Here is a 16,448-nt window from a genome sequence, read left to right on the forward strand (position 1 = left end):
CATTGATGCAGTTATTGACATTAGAAGGCATCAGGATAAGATTACCAGATCTTGTGAAATATTTGTATATTATGATATTTTCCAGAATCTCTATTCATGTTGACCTAAGTACACACACACAGTAAGACACCAGAAATTAAATCTCTAACTACATGTATGGGTGAATAATAAGATGTGTTTTGTGTGTGTATGTAGATGACTCTTATGGTCCGTGGTGTTAGAAACCTGTACCTGTTTGACGTGTGTGTGTGTGTGTGTGTGTGTGTGTGTTGTAACGGCGTGGGCTCATTCACACCATCACATAATGAGGGACAAGAAACAGTTGTAAAGAATAATAATTTATTTAAAGAAGTGCAATCAAATCAGGTCAATAATATGTGTCTAGGGTATGTTGGTGCAATGTCGTGCGTGTATGGATGTGGTGAGCGTCTAGTAGATCAGTATCAGGATGTTAGCTGCAAAGGAAGAAAATTATCATTAAGATAGAGTGAGATGAATGATAGAGAGCGTGTCCGTGAAGGAAAGAAGTCAAATAGTGCCTATATGAAAGGAAAGAGTGCCCAATTGAAAGAGAGAGAGAAGCCCCTTTGATAGCCCAACCCCTAAGTGCAGGTGAAACCAATAAGGCACTTAGGCTGCCTAGGACACCCAGGCCTAGCACTGTCCGTGCACTGACTGCACTAGACCCATAGGGGCCGTGGTTTGCACCCAGGTGGGCGTCACAGTGTGTAGATGAGTCTTATGGTCCGTGGTGTTAGAAACCTCTACCTGTTTGACGTGTGTGTGTGTGTGTGGATGACTCTTATGGTCTGTGGTGTGGACCTCTACCTGTTTGACACCCCCATGCCTCCTGTGCTAATTAATCTCCCCAACAGGAGCAGGGGGAGAGCAGGGGGAGAGAGGCAGACACAGGGGGGTGTGCTGGAGCTCACTAGCGTCATGTTCCCCTCATTGTGCTCCTCCATCTGACACACTCATGATGCCCTTGGCTAGAGCTGCAGGGTCATCTCTCTATGCCTGTGTGTGGAGCAGTTCACCATATCCTAATGACATGACGTACCATGCTGTGAGACACACAAGACCACATGCTCACATGTTCACCCCACACTACCCTTCTTCACACCGTCTACATGGACACACACACACACACACACACACATACATACACACACACACACACACACACACACACACACACACACAAAGATGGAAGGAATGTGAGCAGGAGCTAGTGAGTGTGTGTGGGTGTCTGTCTGGGGCTCAGTATGCTTACGTCAACTGACAAGCACAAACAAGTCAGTGAAGTAGAGTCTGGTTGCGTTATCCTGTTGTCACAGACAGACTGAGCACACTCCCATTGCCTGCTTGGGCTGTATTGATTGTGGCTATATAATAGCTGGTGTGTATTTGTGTGTATGTGTGTGTATATATACCCTCATCAATACTGTTGTAAATCTACACCTGACCTGCTGATCTGTGAATGCCGTCTGTGTGTGTGTGTGTCCATGTGTAGAGGTATTTAGGTTTATTCAATACTCTGACACACTAGATGAGACCCTCCAGTCGAGGCCCTCCCAGGGTGCACTCCTGTGACCCATTTCCGGAAACGAGGAGGATACGACCCCTCCACAAGGACCCGCTCCTCGCCCCAAAATAGCTGTTTGCTATCACTGAAGGGGGGTGGGGGGTGTTTGCGTGTAAGACGAAGTGCACAACCTTGTCCTGCGGGGTCATATGGCCTCTGTGTAGTTCATCCTACGGCGGATGGGTTTTTGGTTTCAAACGGGAAGATCAATCTGCAGCCTGATTTCAGACATGGCATTCCTGATGTAACCTAAACCTGCTGATCCAGTTGCTATAAATGCCACCAGCGCGTCCCGCACTCCTAATTCCTGCTATTCCATGGATAATTCCCACATATTCCAAAACTCGAGGGAATTTCTCGCGATATTCTAGAGTGGTTCTGGTCTAGAGGTCTAGAGTGTTCCTCCAATCCTGTATTCATCTATAGGGGATAATGATGATTTGGAGGAGACGTTTTTTAATTAGAAATAGAATTTGATGCATTCTTTAAGTGCTCATGAAAATATGTTTATTGGTATACTATGTTCATTGGGCAACATACGGTACTCAGCTTTGATGCTTTGTTTCATTTAGAATGAGAGAGAGAGGGAGTATGTGTCATGTTCCAATGTTTCACATAAGCAGGGTTGTTGTCGGTGGTGGTGTCAGTGTTTCACATGAGCAGGGTTGTTGTCGGTGGTGTGTCAGTGTTTCACATAAGCAGGGTTGTTGTCGGTGGTGTGTCAGTGTTTCACATAAGCAGGGTTGTTGTCGGTGGTGTGTCAGTGTTTCACATAAGCAGGGTTGTTGTCGGTGGTGTGTCAGTGTTTCACATAAGCAGGGTTGTTGTCGGTGGTGTGTCAGTGTTTCACATAAGCAGGGTTGTTGTCGGTGGTGGTGTCAGTGTTTCACATGAGCAGGGTTGTTGGTGGTGTCAGTGTTTCACATGAGCAGGGTTGTTGTCGGTGCTGTGTCGGTGTCAGTGTCCTGGCGGCGAGTTCCATGGGTGTTGCAGGTGTGCTGGTGTTGTAATATTGATGGACTGATGATGGAGGAGTTTATAGTTTATGGAGCACAGCAGCCTCAGTGCGTAAAAAGCAGAGGAGGCAGCTATAAAGACACTGATTTACTGAATGACCTTCCCTCTCCTCTCCTCTCTCCCTCTCTTACCCTCTCCCTCTCTCAGTTGCACACTCTCTCTTTCACACACTTTCTCTTTCACACACTTTCTCTCTCCATCCATCCATCTCTCTCTCCCTCTCCATCTTTCCCCCACACCTGTCTCTCTCCATCACCATCTTTTCATCTCTCTTTCTGTCTGTATCTCCATTCCTCCCTGTCTGTGGCCTCTCTCTCTCTCTCTCTCTCTCTCTCTCTCTCTCTCTCTCTCTCTCTCTTCCCCCCCTCTCTCTCCTCCCTCTCTCACTCTTCCTCCCCCTCTCAGACTCATCTCGTCCCGTCACTTCGCATTAAGCCGCCGCTTCTTTACTGACTGATGCAGATCCTCACAGGCAAATTGGCAGTGTGGCCTGCGACCGTGCGCTGAACAGCAGGAAGTTCATATCCAGATTGAGTTTGATGTAATCAAGTGTTATGTATCAAGTCACCCCCAATCCAGGTGGATATGAGTCTGGAGTCAGGGTCGGGGAACGTGTGCCGCGACCCTGCCACGATCGCCGGTGCCGTGCGTCAGAGAAAGTCCGTGTGCGTGCAGAGTGCAGACATGCAGTTGTGTGCATTTCAGTACAAGAGTCGTGTGTCATGATGTGAGGCAACTTGGCAGCCATTTTAGTACAACCTTTCTCTCTGTGTGTGTGTGTGTGTGTGTGCATTAGAGGGGGAGATAGAGAGAGATTTGATATTGCCTCTCAGAGCTAATCTTAGTAGACTTAACTCCATAAGGCATCTCTCCTGTCAGCTTGGGTTGACGTCACACGTGTGAGACTTCCTGCTTGCTCATGTCTAATGTTTAATTGCATGACTTGATGTATGGAAATGACACTTTCTCTCTGAAGTGCACAGTAGGCATAGGAGTCCAAGACAAAGCACTATTTATCTGAGCAGACTTAAAAGCTGATCACACAAAACTTGTCCATCTTATGATGTCTGAGGTTGGAATACGCTTGATTGTGGTAGTGTCATATTGCAAAATGGCAAAAAGACCCAATGTGAGGTGATGCTGCGGTCTAAAATGTAAATATATGTTGAAGGGAGTAAAAGTGGCACCAGCCACCACCACCCCTCCCCTGATGACCTATAGGGACTCGGAGGGGTATTGATCCCCATGGCTCCTAAAGGGACCGGAGGCCCCCCTTTCTCTGAGGTTTGCTGAGGGCGGGGTGATTGGGGTGTAACCAGGAAGACAGGATGTCTGGCATTGATCGACGCAGCCAGGAGCACATGCAGAAGACTGACTCACGCTACGGGAAGTTATGGGATGGGATGGCTGCCATGTGGCATATCCGCCCGGCCGCTACGGCTGTGTGGAGGCTCGCTCGCTGTGCTGTGGGTGTATGGTTCAACAAGTGTGTGTGTGTGAGATTATGGTATTATGGTAGTGTTATTTGTGTGTGTGTGTGTGTGAGATTGTGGTGGTGCTTGTGTGTGTGTGAGAGAGTTTATGTTGGTGCCTTTATGTGTGTGTGCGAGAGAGAGATTATGTTAGTGCGTTTATTTGTGTGTGTGTGTGTGTGAGAGAGAGCGCCTTTATGTGTGTGTGTGTGTGTGAGAGAGGGAGCCTTTATGTGTGTGTGTACACTTGTGTGTGTGTGAGAGAGAGGGAGCCTTTATGTGTGTGTGTACACTTGTGTGTGTGTGTGTGTGTGTGATTGAGAGAGAAAGAGCCTTTATGTGTGTGTGTACACTTGTGTGTGTGTGTGCGTGTTTGAAAACAGGCTGGCTCCGTCCTCCTGCTGTTTACAGAATGCTCTCGCTTAGTCACAGGAACGGACACATTGTCCTGCTGCCACTGACACTCTCAGCTCTGTGTCAGCACAGCCCAGCTCAGCACCTGCCCCAAACCCAAGCTGCCAGTCCCTGTGTGTGTGTGTGTGTGTGTGTATACACTTATGTGAGCATGAGACTATATTTTTATGTGATCTTGTGTTATGTTGTGTGTTGTGGATGTGCTGTGTGTGTGTGTGTGTGTGTGTGTGTGTGTGTGTGTGTGTGTGTGTGTGTGTGTGTGGGGTGTGTGTGTAAACGGTGAGCTATGGATCTGCCTGGAGCATGTTGCTCATGGCCGCCGTGGTGTCAGTGTGACAGGAGGCTGATGGGTGACGTGGCATTGTTGGAGCGGATGCCTTTTACCAGCCTGTCCGCTGCCACTAAACGGCCTCCTCATCTGAGTCGTGTCAACCCCCTCCGACAGGCCTGCTACCTACAACCAGCATTTCACAACTTTCAGTGCTTACTGAAAACTTTGCATGGCGGCCATTTTCTAGAAGTTGTTCTTTGGTTTTGGTCTTCAGCACATTTAATTCACATATTCATAGAATTATGAAATGGCATAATAGAAAGAATATAAATCAAGTGTTTTTCAAAAGGCAAGTTAACCTTAGTAAGCTCACTTTTGCAAAAATGTAGACCTATAGCTTACATGCACAGCCTACTGCATTGCTGAGTGGTACTGTAGTTTCCAAGCCAGAGCTGCACATGGATCAGTAATTAGACTTTCCAAAAGTCCTCTTCCTGCCCTGTTCCTAACCTTGAGCCGCAGCGGAGCATCGTGGCGTTTGGCAGCGCTGGCCGGTCGGGCCCACGCTGTGCCGCCTGGCGCCCCTGTTGCTGCGTCGTGCTGACTTTTTTAATTGAGGGCCTGAGTCGGGGTGCTTTGGGGCGAGCTGATTCAATCAACACCTCGCAGCCTGACCTTCCCTGCAACCACATGACGATTGAGAGAGTTTTTGAAAGACGTCGGGGGTGGAGGTACCCCCTTCACACACACACATAACCCCTTGCTTGCTCGTTCAAACTATTTTTTCGTTGCTCTCGGCACAGGTCCAGTTTGGAGCCTGTGTGCTTATAAAAAGTGGAAGTGTTGTGTGGGGGGGCTGTTAGAGGGCTGAGAGGGACACCCCCCTCCCCTTCTAATGGAGCCCGGGCTGCATGCTCTCCGCACTCTTCCTTTCTTTGCCCTCCGCTCCCCTCTCTCTGCTCCCTCCATCTCTACCACACCCCCCCACCGCCGGCGCTGCCGCCACTTTCATCAGGGCCCTGCTGCCTAATTGCCGTGGAGGTCAGCGAGCCTCGCAGCGTTCTGGGAAACGCCGGCCGGTTCCCGTGCGGTTCTGCTCGAAACGACACCAAAAATAGGTCCATGTTGAGGACCTATTTCTTTTTTTCATTTTTTTGCTAGAAAGTTCTGGAAAAGGAGGGGCTGAGATGGGGGCAGACACAGCAGCCAGGTCCAGAAGGCAGAGGGGGGTGGGAGGGGAGCGCTTAAAGGAAGCAAACAGAAACCCAGATGAGCAAGAACCCCCTCTCATCCTCCCCCCTCCCCCTCTCATCACCTGTCACAGACACGGGGCAGATCCACCTCGGGGCTCACAGCTGCCAGCCAGCTCCAGCTGCAGCAGTCAGGACGCATTAAGCCACATTAAGTCGTGTCATCAGAGCCGCCCGCCGCACGCCGAGCCGCCGGCACGATCCACACACAGAGGCGGAGTCACATGCCGAGACGTCAGCGGCGCCCTAAACCCGCCTCGCCCACCCTGGGTCGTGACGCATCAGATGAGAAGCTTGACGTATTCTCGCACGCTCTTAGTGCTCATCTTTTGCATGGCGCTTCATGGCTGGCTCAGACCTTTTGGAACAGTCAGCCTTTGCTCTGTGTGTGTGTGTGTGTGTGTGTGTGTGTGTGTGTGTCGCCCTGACATTTAAACACGGTCGAGAATCCATTTTGGACACGCGGCTGGTGGACGAGCATTTGAGAAGAGCACGTGCACATGAGTCGGCATTCGGCAAACAGGAGGTTGGTGTGTGAGTGTGTGTGTGTGGAAGTGAGTTGTTTCAATTGTGGGGAATCATCTTTTCATCATCATTTCATCATCAACATTTTGGCCTGGCTCACGTGTTGGTGCCTCATTAGTCCCCTCCACAGCCATTGGTCAAACAATAGCCGTACCCATCCTGTTTCGTATGCTGCGTCAGTGGCTCATACGGACGGATCAGAGTAGCCACCCACGTTGGGCTGACATCATCCTCACCCTGCTGGTGGAGTCTGCGCTGGCATTAGGGGTACCAGGCAGTGGCGGTTCTAGAGATTTTGAAGGCGGGTTTCACACCTTCTCACAGTTCTTAGACCAACATGTATGAACATAAAATATACTTAAAACAATATTATCTCATTTATAAATGGGGTGGCAAGACTGTGTCCCAGGGGTGGCAGCTGCCACCCTTTGCCACCCCGTAGAACCGCCTCTGGTACCAGGCCCAGTGTGGCACGGCTCGTCTCCTCGTTTCCACCTTCCTCGGCCACCGCGTGGCATCGATCGGGTCAGCTGAGCCGCTGGAACCTGAGTCGGTTCTCTGGAGGAGAGCGTTCCGCTCGGACGGGCTCATTTTTCATCCAGACATCCTTTCCTTTTTAACTTTCTCTTTAAACGCAACCTTGGTGCATAAGTGCAGGGAAAGTAGGTCAAACTGTTTGAGACCCAACAGGTGCCTTTTTCTCATTTAGTATTTTATTAAAGCTTTTCTTTGAGTCTCAGTGGTGGTCACCATTCCCGCGGACCTCATTTACTGACCAGAGTAATGTATTTATTCACTTTATTTTCAAGTCACTTTCATGAAATGGACAGAGAAGCAGACCAAATGCACAGAATACCTCCACACTTTCATTCGGTTATGCAGCTGGCATTAATGCGTCATCAGGGCGCAATCAATTTCTGTGGTCGATCATCTGATGGACTCTCCAAGTATTGAAGTGCAATCTGGCTGGATTAATTCACACGTGATCATACGTGTTCTATCTCCAGAAACATCTGGCGGGCTTAACATCGCTCGGCTCAAGCTCACCGCCGGCCTTTTCTAAAAGCAAGTTCTTTACTCCGATTAAATTGACACAAAAAAAGCTTATGTTGATCTTAGCTCTGTCTTGGCTTTATTTGTGTTGTCAGTTTTGGGATGCATTTGGCACAGGCTATACGCTGTGTTCTGGTTATACAAGCTTTACGCAAGCTTTAATCAAGGCCTCTGATATTATGTGATAGCAATGTGCTTTTCCTGAATGTAAGCCCTCTCAAGGACAAAAAGCCTCGGCAGGTTTAGCCTGCACTGGTGTTTAGGGTCCACTGTGATTCACAAGCAGGGGCTCAACATATAGTGCTAGTGCTGCATACTATCCCTGGGCTCTGTTGGATTATTAACACCAGTCTGAGTGTGCATGCGTGTGTCGCGGCGTGTGCGTGTGTGGCATAATGCGTGTATGCGTGTAAGTGCGTGCGTGTATGCGCGTGCGGCGTGTGTGTGCGTTAATGCGTAATAATAATAATAATAATAAAACTTTATTTTGTATAGCACTTTTCATACACAGAATGCAGCTCAAAGTGCTTTACATTTGAAACATGTAACACAATAATAGTCAGTCAGTCATTATCAATCACTTTTCTTTGCTGTTTATGTTATACTCAGCAACATATCAAAAATATAGAAAATGGCGTCATAAGACTGGCAGCCTTAACCCTCTTACCCCACAAGCGTGCCCTTATGGCAACTGTGTGTGGAAAAACTCCCATATTCAGGAAGGAAGCCTTGGCAGAACCTGACTTAATGAGGGGTGCCCATCGCTTCTGGCTGGCTCGCCCTCAATAGTAACAGATGTAGAATAATCTGAAAATTTATTCAGTTATGCGTGTAAATTATGCGTGTCGTGTGTGTCGCGGCGCGTGTGCGTGTGTGTGTCTTGGCGATATGCGTGTGTGTTATGCGTGTGGCGTTATGCATTATGCGTGTAAGTATGCGTGCGTGTGCGTATGTGTATGCAGCGTGTTATGCGTGTGCGTGTGCTTGTGTATTGTCTTGGCGTTAATGCGTGTGTTAATGTGTGTCTGCGTGTAATTATGCGTGTAAGTTATGCGTGCGTGTGTGCAATAAGGCGTGTCGCGTGTGTGTGTGTAGCGTGTGTGGCGTGTGCGTGTGTGTTAATGCGATGTATTGTGTATAATGGGATTATATGCGTCGCGTGTGTGTGTGCGTGTCGTTATGCGTGTGCGTGTGCGTGTGCGTGTAAATATGCGTGTGTGTGTGTGCATTAATGCGTATGCGCGTGCGATGTGCGTGTGCGTTAATGCGTGTGCGTATGCGTGTAATGATATGCGTGTGCGTGTGTGTGTGCGTAATGCGTATGCGTGGTGCGTGTAATGTTAATGCGTGTATGCGTGTCGCGCATGCGTGTGCATTGTGCATATTTGAATAGTGTTTGGCTGCTCTCCTCATTGTGGTCGAGACTGAGGCTCTTTTGAGGCCACAGATCTCTGTGATTTCATCAGCTTCTCCTCACTCTACGCAAAGCTTGTTTAACACAGTCAACAATTCAGCATGTGTTTATGAGTTCGGTGAGTTTGAGTTAGTTTGTTGAGATGGGAATTGACCCCTCAGAGCCTTGTCCTTCTGCAGTCCAGTCTTGAGAAGTCCAGAGGCAGACAAACGGTGTCTTAGATTCCCTGTTCCACATAACCCAGAGAGCTCAGACCTTCACAATTCCCCTCAGACAGCATGAGAAGGTTGTGAAAAGCGCCGGCTATAATTCTGTCTACGCTCTCGTCAGCTCCTGACACAATGATCTATGCTTGCTTTAATGTGAAGGCCTGGACAGACACACAGAAGAGAGCTCTGCTGGCCAACCTAATTGATCAAATGAGGAACCTGTGGGCTTCAGGAGGACAAGCTCAACCTGATTAGGGACTAATGGTGCGTTGGAAAGAGAGAAAGAGAGAAGGGGAAAGAGGGATGGAGTGGATGCTGTGGAGAAAGAGAAAAGGAAAGAAGGATGGAGTGGATGCTGTGGAGAGAGAGAAGAGGAAAGAAGGATGGAGTGGATGCTGTGGAGAGAGAGAAGGGGAAAGAGGGATGGAGTGGATGCTGTGGAGAGAGAGAAGAGGAAAGAGGGATGGAGTGGATGCTGTGGAGAGAGAGAAGGGGAGAGTACAGGAAGTGTGGAGACACCGAGTACTGTATGTGAGGGAGACTGAGGTGCAGAAATGAAAGCTTGCGGGAAGATGAGATGGAATGAGGAAGCGGATGGAGGGATGGAATGAGGACTCCTGAAGCCTCTAGAGAGGAGCTGGCTCAGTGGGGAATCAGGGTCCAGGAGCTCCCCCTTCAGGAAGAGACCGGTAATGCCACTCACCCCACGCACCAGTAGATACACAAACGCACAAACACAGACCACCGTTGCCTTCCGCAACATTCGCATTCCTCAGTTACAATGATGAAATTACTCCCTCTATCTCTCCTGCTCATATTTCAGAGCCCAGAACCAAGCTCTGGCGCAGAATGCAATTTTCTCTCTCTCAATATCAGCTGATTTCATAAGGGCTTCATATCGACCCTTTTAAAATGGCCAGGCACTAACTGTGTTTCAGCGATCCTATCAGAACACTCTAAAATGGTTACCTTCCCCTAGTGATCTGTAAGGGAAAGAGGACAGGTTATTTATGGCCTGTTTGATTCAGTCTGTGGTCCCATTCCTATGATGTCCAGTACCTCTGTGATTGCAATCGATATTTTGTGATTTTTTTTTATCAAAAAATGATCAAGAGAAATAAACAATAAAGAAATATAACCTGATTTTAATTAAGAGTCATTAGCATAGATGAGATGGACATTTTGTTCAAGAAACCAAGTGCTTAAGGAATATGGCTGGTGATCAGGTTTAATAAGTTGAGAGATTCTGAGAGAGATCAGTTCAGTCAGTCGACTTTAATTTGTCTCACTCTGTCTGTCTACGAAACTGGAATTAAAATACTCGCAAGTCAGACCCTGATGGGCTCATAGCATAAATTGGCAATATCCATTTTGATGGTGGGACATTACATTTGGGTCTAATTACATTTCTGAGCCATTTTGAAGATGGGAATTGACAGTGCAGTGTTGCTTCCACAGAGTGGGGGTGTCTGGTGTGGAGAAAGAGGTGAGAGTGTTTAAAATGGCAGCTTTGCGCGTGTGTGTGTGTGTGTTGAGATGATTCACGCACACAGGGACACAGGCCTCTCTCGCACGCCGGTGCGATTACATAAGAACCGACTGCGCAGAAACTGCCTCGCAGCCCCATCACACACACACACACACACGCACACGCGTACACACTCACACCAGCTGGTGCAGGCTCAGCACGATGCTCACAAGCAAACAGAACACACATTTACACGTGTGCACACACACACACACACACACACACACACACACACACACACACATAAACACATTTTCACACGGCATTCGTGGTGCATCTCACTTCTCTGGTTTCTCCCTCTAGTGCGCATTCTTTCTCGAGAACAATTAGGAGACAAACCAGCCTGGTGCAGGTACTTCTGCTTCCCCCAACGAGAGAGGAGAGCGTTTCATCAAGTAAACGTTTGGAGAATTGTAATGCTTACAGGCATTTCTGACATAGTGACATGCTTAAGTTCACTGTGTGCCACGTTACATGTACACACACAACACAACACACACCCAGCACCTCATGCCGTTGAGCTTTCATGCTGTTTCTTCTGTTCTCTAAGAGAGCAGAGGCCTGAAGCGACTGTCAGATCTAGAGAGAGAAAGAGAGAAGGGGAGAGAGGGTATGAGAGGAGGACAGAGACATAGGAGAGGAAGAGAGAGTAGAAAAGGAGAGGGACAAAGAGAATGTGGACTGCGAGGCTGGCAGATGCACAATGAGAGCAGCAAGTGGAAGCAAAGATAGAGAGTGAATATGAAATAAGGAGAAAAAGTGAACTAAGATTAATAGACCATGCTGTCTGACTGTGTGTGTGTGTCAGTCAGACTCAGAGCAAGGAGGCGAGAAGGTCTGATTGGCCCTCTCTATTTCCAGCTAGTGCCACTTGTTGCTCTGACAAATCCCTGTGGGAGCCCATAGACTGACTACGCAAGAACAAACAATAAACATCCCCCCAAAATAACAACACCACCAACTTAAACAAGCCTCTGACTTAAGCAGCGGGCGCCGGATCACACAAGATCAATTTCCATCTGGAAGCCTCGACCCAGTCCTCCTCCTCCTCCTCCTCCTCCTCCTCCTCCTCTCTTCTCCTCTCTCCTCTCTCCTCCTCCTCTCTTCTCCTCTCTCCTCTCTCCTCCTCCTCTCTTCTCCTCTTCCTCCCGTCTCCCCTGGCTCTACTGTCCGGGCCGAGCGGAAGTGTCTGTGTGAACGAGATTGCCTTTGCCAAAAGACAAGCTTCTCCTAAGTGCCTCTCCATTTAGGCGTTGACACACGATACACTGCAGTTCACTTCGCTCAGCTCGCCTGTCTGTCTGTCTACTTGTCTGTCTGCCTGCTGGTTGAGTCTCTCTGGAACAGTCTGCTCCGTCTGAACCTCTCAGCCAGCTGTAAACAACAGCCAGGCCGCTGCAGGTTGGAGACAGACAGTGCTGGAGTCTGCCTCCATGCTGATGCTGAGATCTCCCCACCCCCGAAACTAGTTCATCTATACGGTTCTTGAGCAAAAGCCTATACAGAGGAGAAACTAGGACACTGGTGTTTTTTTTTTTTTTTTTTTTTTTTTTTTTTTTTTTGGGACATGGTGATGACTTGTGTGAGGATGTCTGTATCTTTGTGTCTCATTATAACTCCAGACGTGGGAGTGCCCTTTGGTTACATCACAAAGAGAGAGAAAGAGAGAGGTTGGGGGTGCTAGAGAGAGAGAGAGAAAGAGAGAGAGAGAGGTTGGGGGTGCTAGAGAGAGAGAGGTTGGGGGTGTGAGAGAGAGAGAGCACACGAGCGAGAGCTAGAGTATGATGGGCAAAGAGATATCAGCCATGGTCCCTGGGTGTGCGTTCACTGACGCAAATGAAACGGTGGGCTCTGCAGTCATAGCCTACTTTCTGCCTGGCTCCTCAACTCTCCCTTTTTTTCCCAGCATGCTTTACTGCTCTGGATGGAAGGGGCTTGGATGCAGTCGAAAGAAAAGGACTTTTGTTAGCACTCCAAAGATACAACCCAGGGCCTGTCCTTTGGGCTTTGTACATTTAGTTAATGATCCTGAAAAACCATCTCTGTGCAAACCTACTTTACACAGATTTTTGCATTTGTTTTCCCTCACCACGGCTCCAGCAGCAGATCTCAGTGCCTACAGAGCGTTGTGTCAGCTATGAGAGATGAGAATGGAGGATGATTGCTGCTGATGAGCTGGTGCAGCACCCAGTCATTTCTAAAGCAAATGTTGTCAAAGACTGGAAAGTTCTGACGACCCCAGTCAAATCTCATTAAGCTTCACTGGCTGCTCAGACTGACGTGTTGCTGCCGAGCTGCCTGTGTTGTATCTTCCAGCCTCGCCTCTGTTTAGCCATGTTCCATCCTGAAAATGAGAGGGGGAGTTCAGCCATCTACCGGACCATAATGGACACTACTGGGGGTGGGGGGCCTCTGCAATGATGTGCTGTCTTTGATCCGTGGTTGTGTGGCGCTCATCGTCCATTTCCCGTGTTGTGCTGCAGGCGCGCTACAAGCAGAGTCTGGACCCCACGGTGGACGAAGTGAAGAAGCTGTGTACGTCGCTGCGGCGCAACGCCAAGGAGGAACGCGTGCTCTTCCACTACAACGGCCACGGCGTGCCCCGGCCCACCGTCAACGGGGAGATCTGGGTCTTCAACAAGGTGAGACGCGCCTAGGACATGGAAAGATGGACATGGACACACACACAGATATGTTCATACATCTTGGCCCACACACACACACACACACACACACACACACTAACACAGAAGTTTTTCCAGACATTAGGTACACACTTGCAAATTCACCCTCTGAAATGCAGCAACTGTTCCACACACACACACACACACACACACACACATTCCATACATACAAATGGATCTCCATTTCTTAGCCTTCTTTAATCTGATTATCTGCACAAATAAATGGGAGACATCAGTATGCAAAGTACTGCGCACACACACCCACACACACACGTGCGCTCTCTCTCTCTCTCTCTCTCATCCGGCAGGAGGACAGGTCTTTGTTTCATAATATTTCATCAGAGCATACTGTGGATGCCCGTCCTGACAGCCCTGCTGTGCCCTGGCACACAAACCCGCACGGCCCGCAGCGCTGTGGCACCTGCACTGGCACTCACTCTGCTCAGCAACATCCCCTCCTCTCTCTAGCTATCTCTCTCTCTAGCTCTCTATCTCTCTCTAGCTCTCTATCTATCTATCTATCTCTCTCTAGCTCTCTATCTCTCTCTCTCTCTCTCTCTCTCTCTCTCTCTCTCTCCCTTCCTCTGTCTCTCTCTATCCTCTTTCTATCTATTCCTATTCTCTCTCTCTTTCTCACTCTCTCTCAATCACTTGACCGCTCATCAGGTCTTCTGTTTGTGTCTGTCCCTCAGAACTACACGCAGTACATCCCCCTCTCCATATACGACCTGCAGACCTGGATGGGCAGCCCCTCCATCTTTGTGTACGACTGCTCCAACGCCGGCATCATCGTCAAGTCCTTCAAACAGTTTGCCCTGCAGAGGGAGCAGGAGCTGGAGGTGCGTCAACTAATATGCACACACTAATGCACACACAACTAATGTGCACACACTAATGCACACACAACTAATGTGCACACACTAATGCACACACAACTAATATGCACACACTAATGCACACACAACTAATGTGCGTCATCTGATATGTACACACACTTAGTGCTGTATTGCAGAGACATTTCTTGCTGCATGCAAGAGGCACATCAGCACATCTGCACTCTCATACTGATGACATGTATTTATAAACAAACACCCACCTGTGTTATACATACATGTATTTATAAACAAACACCCACCTGTGTTGTACATACATGTATTTATAAACAAACACCCACCTGTGTTGTACATACATGTATTTATAAACAAACACCCACCTGTGTTGTACATACATGTATTTATAAACAAACATCCACCTGTGTTGTGCATACATGCATGACCCATGCATCAACCAGCTTGCTTTGCCCAATCCTCCCCATATCTTTTTACCAACAATTCCTCTCTTTCACACACACCCTTCTCTCTCCCTCCTGTCGTACACACATAACTCTGCTTGTCCAGTGTCCAGTCCTGTGCTGCTGGCCATTATTGTTATTTAGCCTGCAGGAAATGAGCTCCCATTCCTCTCTCCGTTCTCTCGGTCTCTAGGACTCGGTGCAAACCCACTCTGTTGTGTCACGCAGTCATTATGAGTTTTGGATTTCCTTTTCCTTCCCCCCAGCAGTTCTCGGTGGACAGTTCCGGGCACCCCAGAGCACCAGGGGCACATGAAACGTGGTGGGCTTGTTAGCACCACGGGGCTGAGCACGAATAGAAGCCTTTGGTCCCCACTCAGATTCCATATCTCAGCCTGAAGCTCTTGTAAAGTCAGGGTGTATATTTCATCAGTTTCTTATTTCTCATTTCTCATCTCTCAGACATGTTTAAACGAGGGGCCTGACTCAGCCAGGTTTCCCCCTGTATTGAGCTCTTTAGCTCTTTGATGATCCAGAGCTTGTAGACGCGTCTGGTTGATTTTTCCCATCAATGCCTTCATTAAAAATGAATGCATTGGCTCTGTCTGAAGACCATTCTCACATTTCTTTTGCATGTTTGGATTGTTGCCTTATGCTGTGGTTTGAAATTCTCAAAGTAGTTTTTTGGCTGATTTATTTTTTGAAAAAAATTGTACAGTCATGTATCAGATCATGTATAGTTGTCCATGTTATGTTGACGTTGTTGATGTTGTAGTGGGTAAGAATTCTCTCAAAAGCCCAGGCATCTATCCATGTATAATATGGGCCATGTAGTACCTTTTGATTGTGTGTTTGTACATCATTTCATATACTTGCAAAGAACCATAGTTGTGAGCTGCATGATTAATTGCAGCCATTTGCGATTTGCTAATTTAATTTTTTCAAATTGTGATTTTGATTAAAAGTGGATTAATCTCCACGGGCCTAGTATCAGGGTTGTGCAGAATTCGAATTGCAATTCTGGCTCCTGTTTGCTACCTCAATTGAAAAGCAAGTGAAATTCAAGAATTGATTTCGAATTTTAAGAGCCAGTGCAGGACATGATAAAGGGCAGTTGTTGGGCAGACTCCTGGTATGTTTGAGTGCAGGACATGATAAAGGGCAGTTGTTGGGCAGACTCCTGGTATGAACATGTCTCTCTTGAGCTGGCGCTCTTGGCTCACTGCCAGCAGTGAAGAGTGGGCATCTGGAGAGGGATGAATTAGTAATGGCGCTCAGTTTGGGGAGGCCTTTTTCTACCCCGTCCGTCTTCCTGCGTTCATCATTTGATTTATTTATTTATTTATCGTCTGCTTTTTTATCTCGGGCTGTGGCATCGCCGCTGAATTTTTATCATAGCCGGAGCGTCCCTCAATTATTCATGGGAAAGTTTTTGAAAAGTGTGGTTGTGTTGCAGTGAGACACAGACTGTGTGTGTGTACGTGTGTGTGTGTGTGTGTGTGTACGTACGTGTGTGTGTGTATGTGTGTGTATGCATGTGTGAGATAAGATCTGTGTGTGTGTTTGTAGTCTTTGTAGGAGAGCCTATCAGTCATGGGGCTCAGGGGGAGTGTGCATTAAGGGTTCCTCTTGCTGTCCCGTGTGCAGGCAGGTCACCTGAAGTTTATTTTTTCCCACAACCACTGAAGCATCTTAAGCAATCAGAAATCCAGTACTTGAGTCCTCAGGGTGTCCC

General features: G+C 48.1%; 1 protein-coding gene across 9 annotated transcripts in view; it reads left to right on the plus strand.

The window, feature by feature from the left end:
• Positions 1 to 16,448, plus strand: part of rptor (regulatory associated protein of MTOR, complex 1) — a 151,358-nt gene that overhangs the window by 38,975 nt on the left and 95,935 nt on the right. For all 9 annotated transcript variants that reach the window (XM_048247335.1, XM_048247337.1, XM_048247340.1 and 6 more), the window contains exons 5-6: positions 13,222 to 13,380; positions 14,115 to 14,261. In XM_048247335.1, coding sequence (XP_048103292.1) covers positions 13,222 to 13,380; positions 14,115 to 14,261 — 306 coding nt within the window. The remainder of the gene's footprint in view (positions 1 to 13,221; positions 13,381 to 14,114; positions 14,262 to 16,448) is intronic.

The sequence above is a fragment of the Alosa alosa genome, chromosome 7 (genome assembly GCF_017589495.1).
Source record: "Alosa alosa isolate M-15738 ecotype Scorff River chromosome 7, AALO_Geno_1.1, whole genome shotgun sequence".
Classification (NCBI taxonomy): domain Eukaryota; kingdom Metazoa; phylum Chordata; class Actinopteri; order Clupeiformes; family Clupeidae; genus Alosa; species Alosa alosa.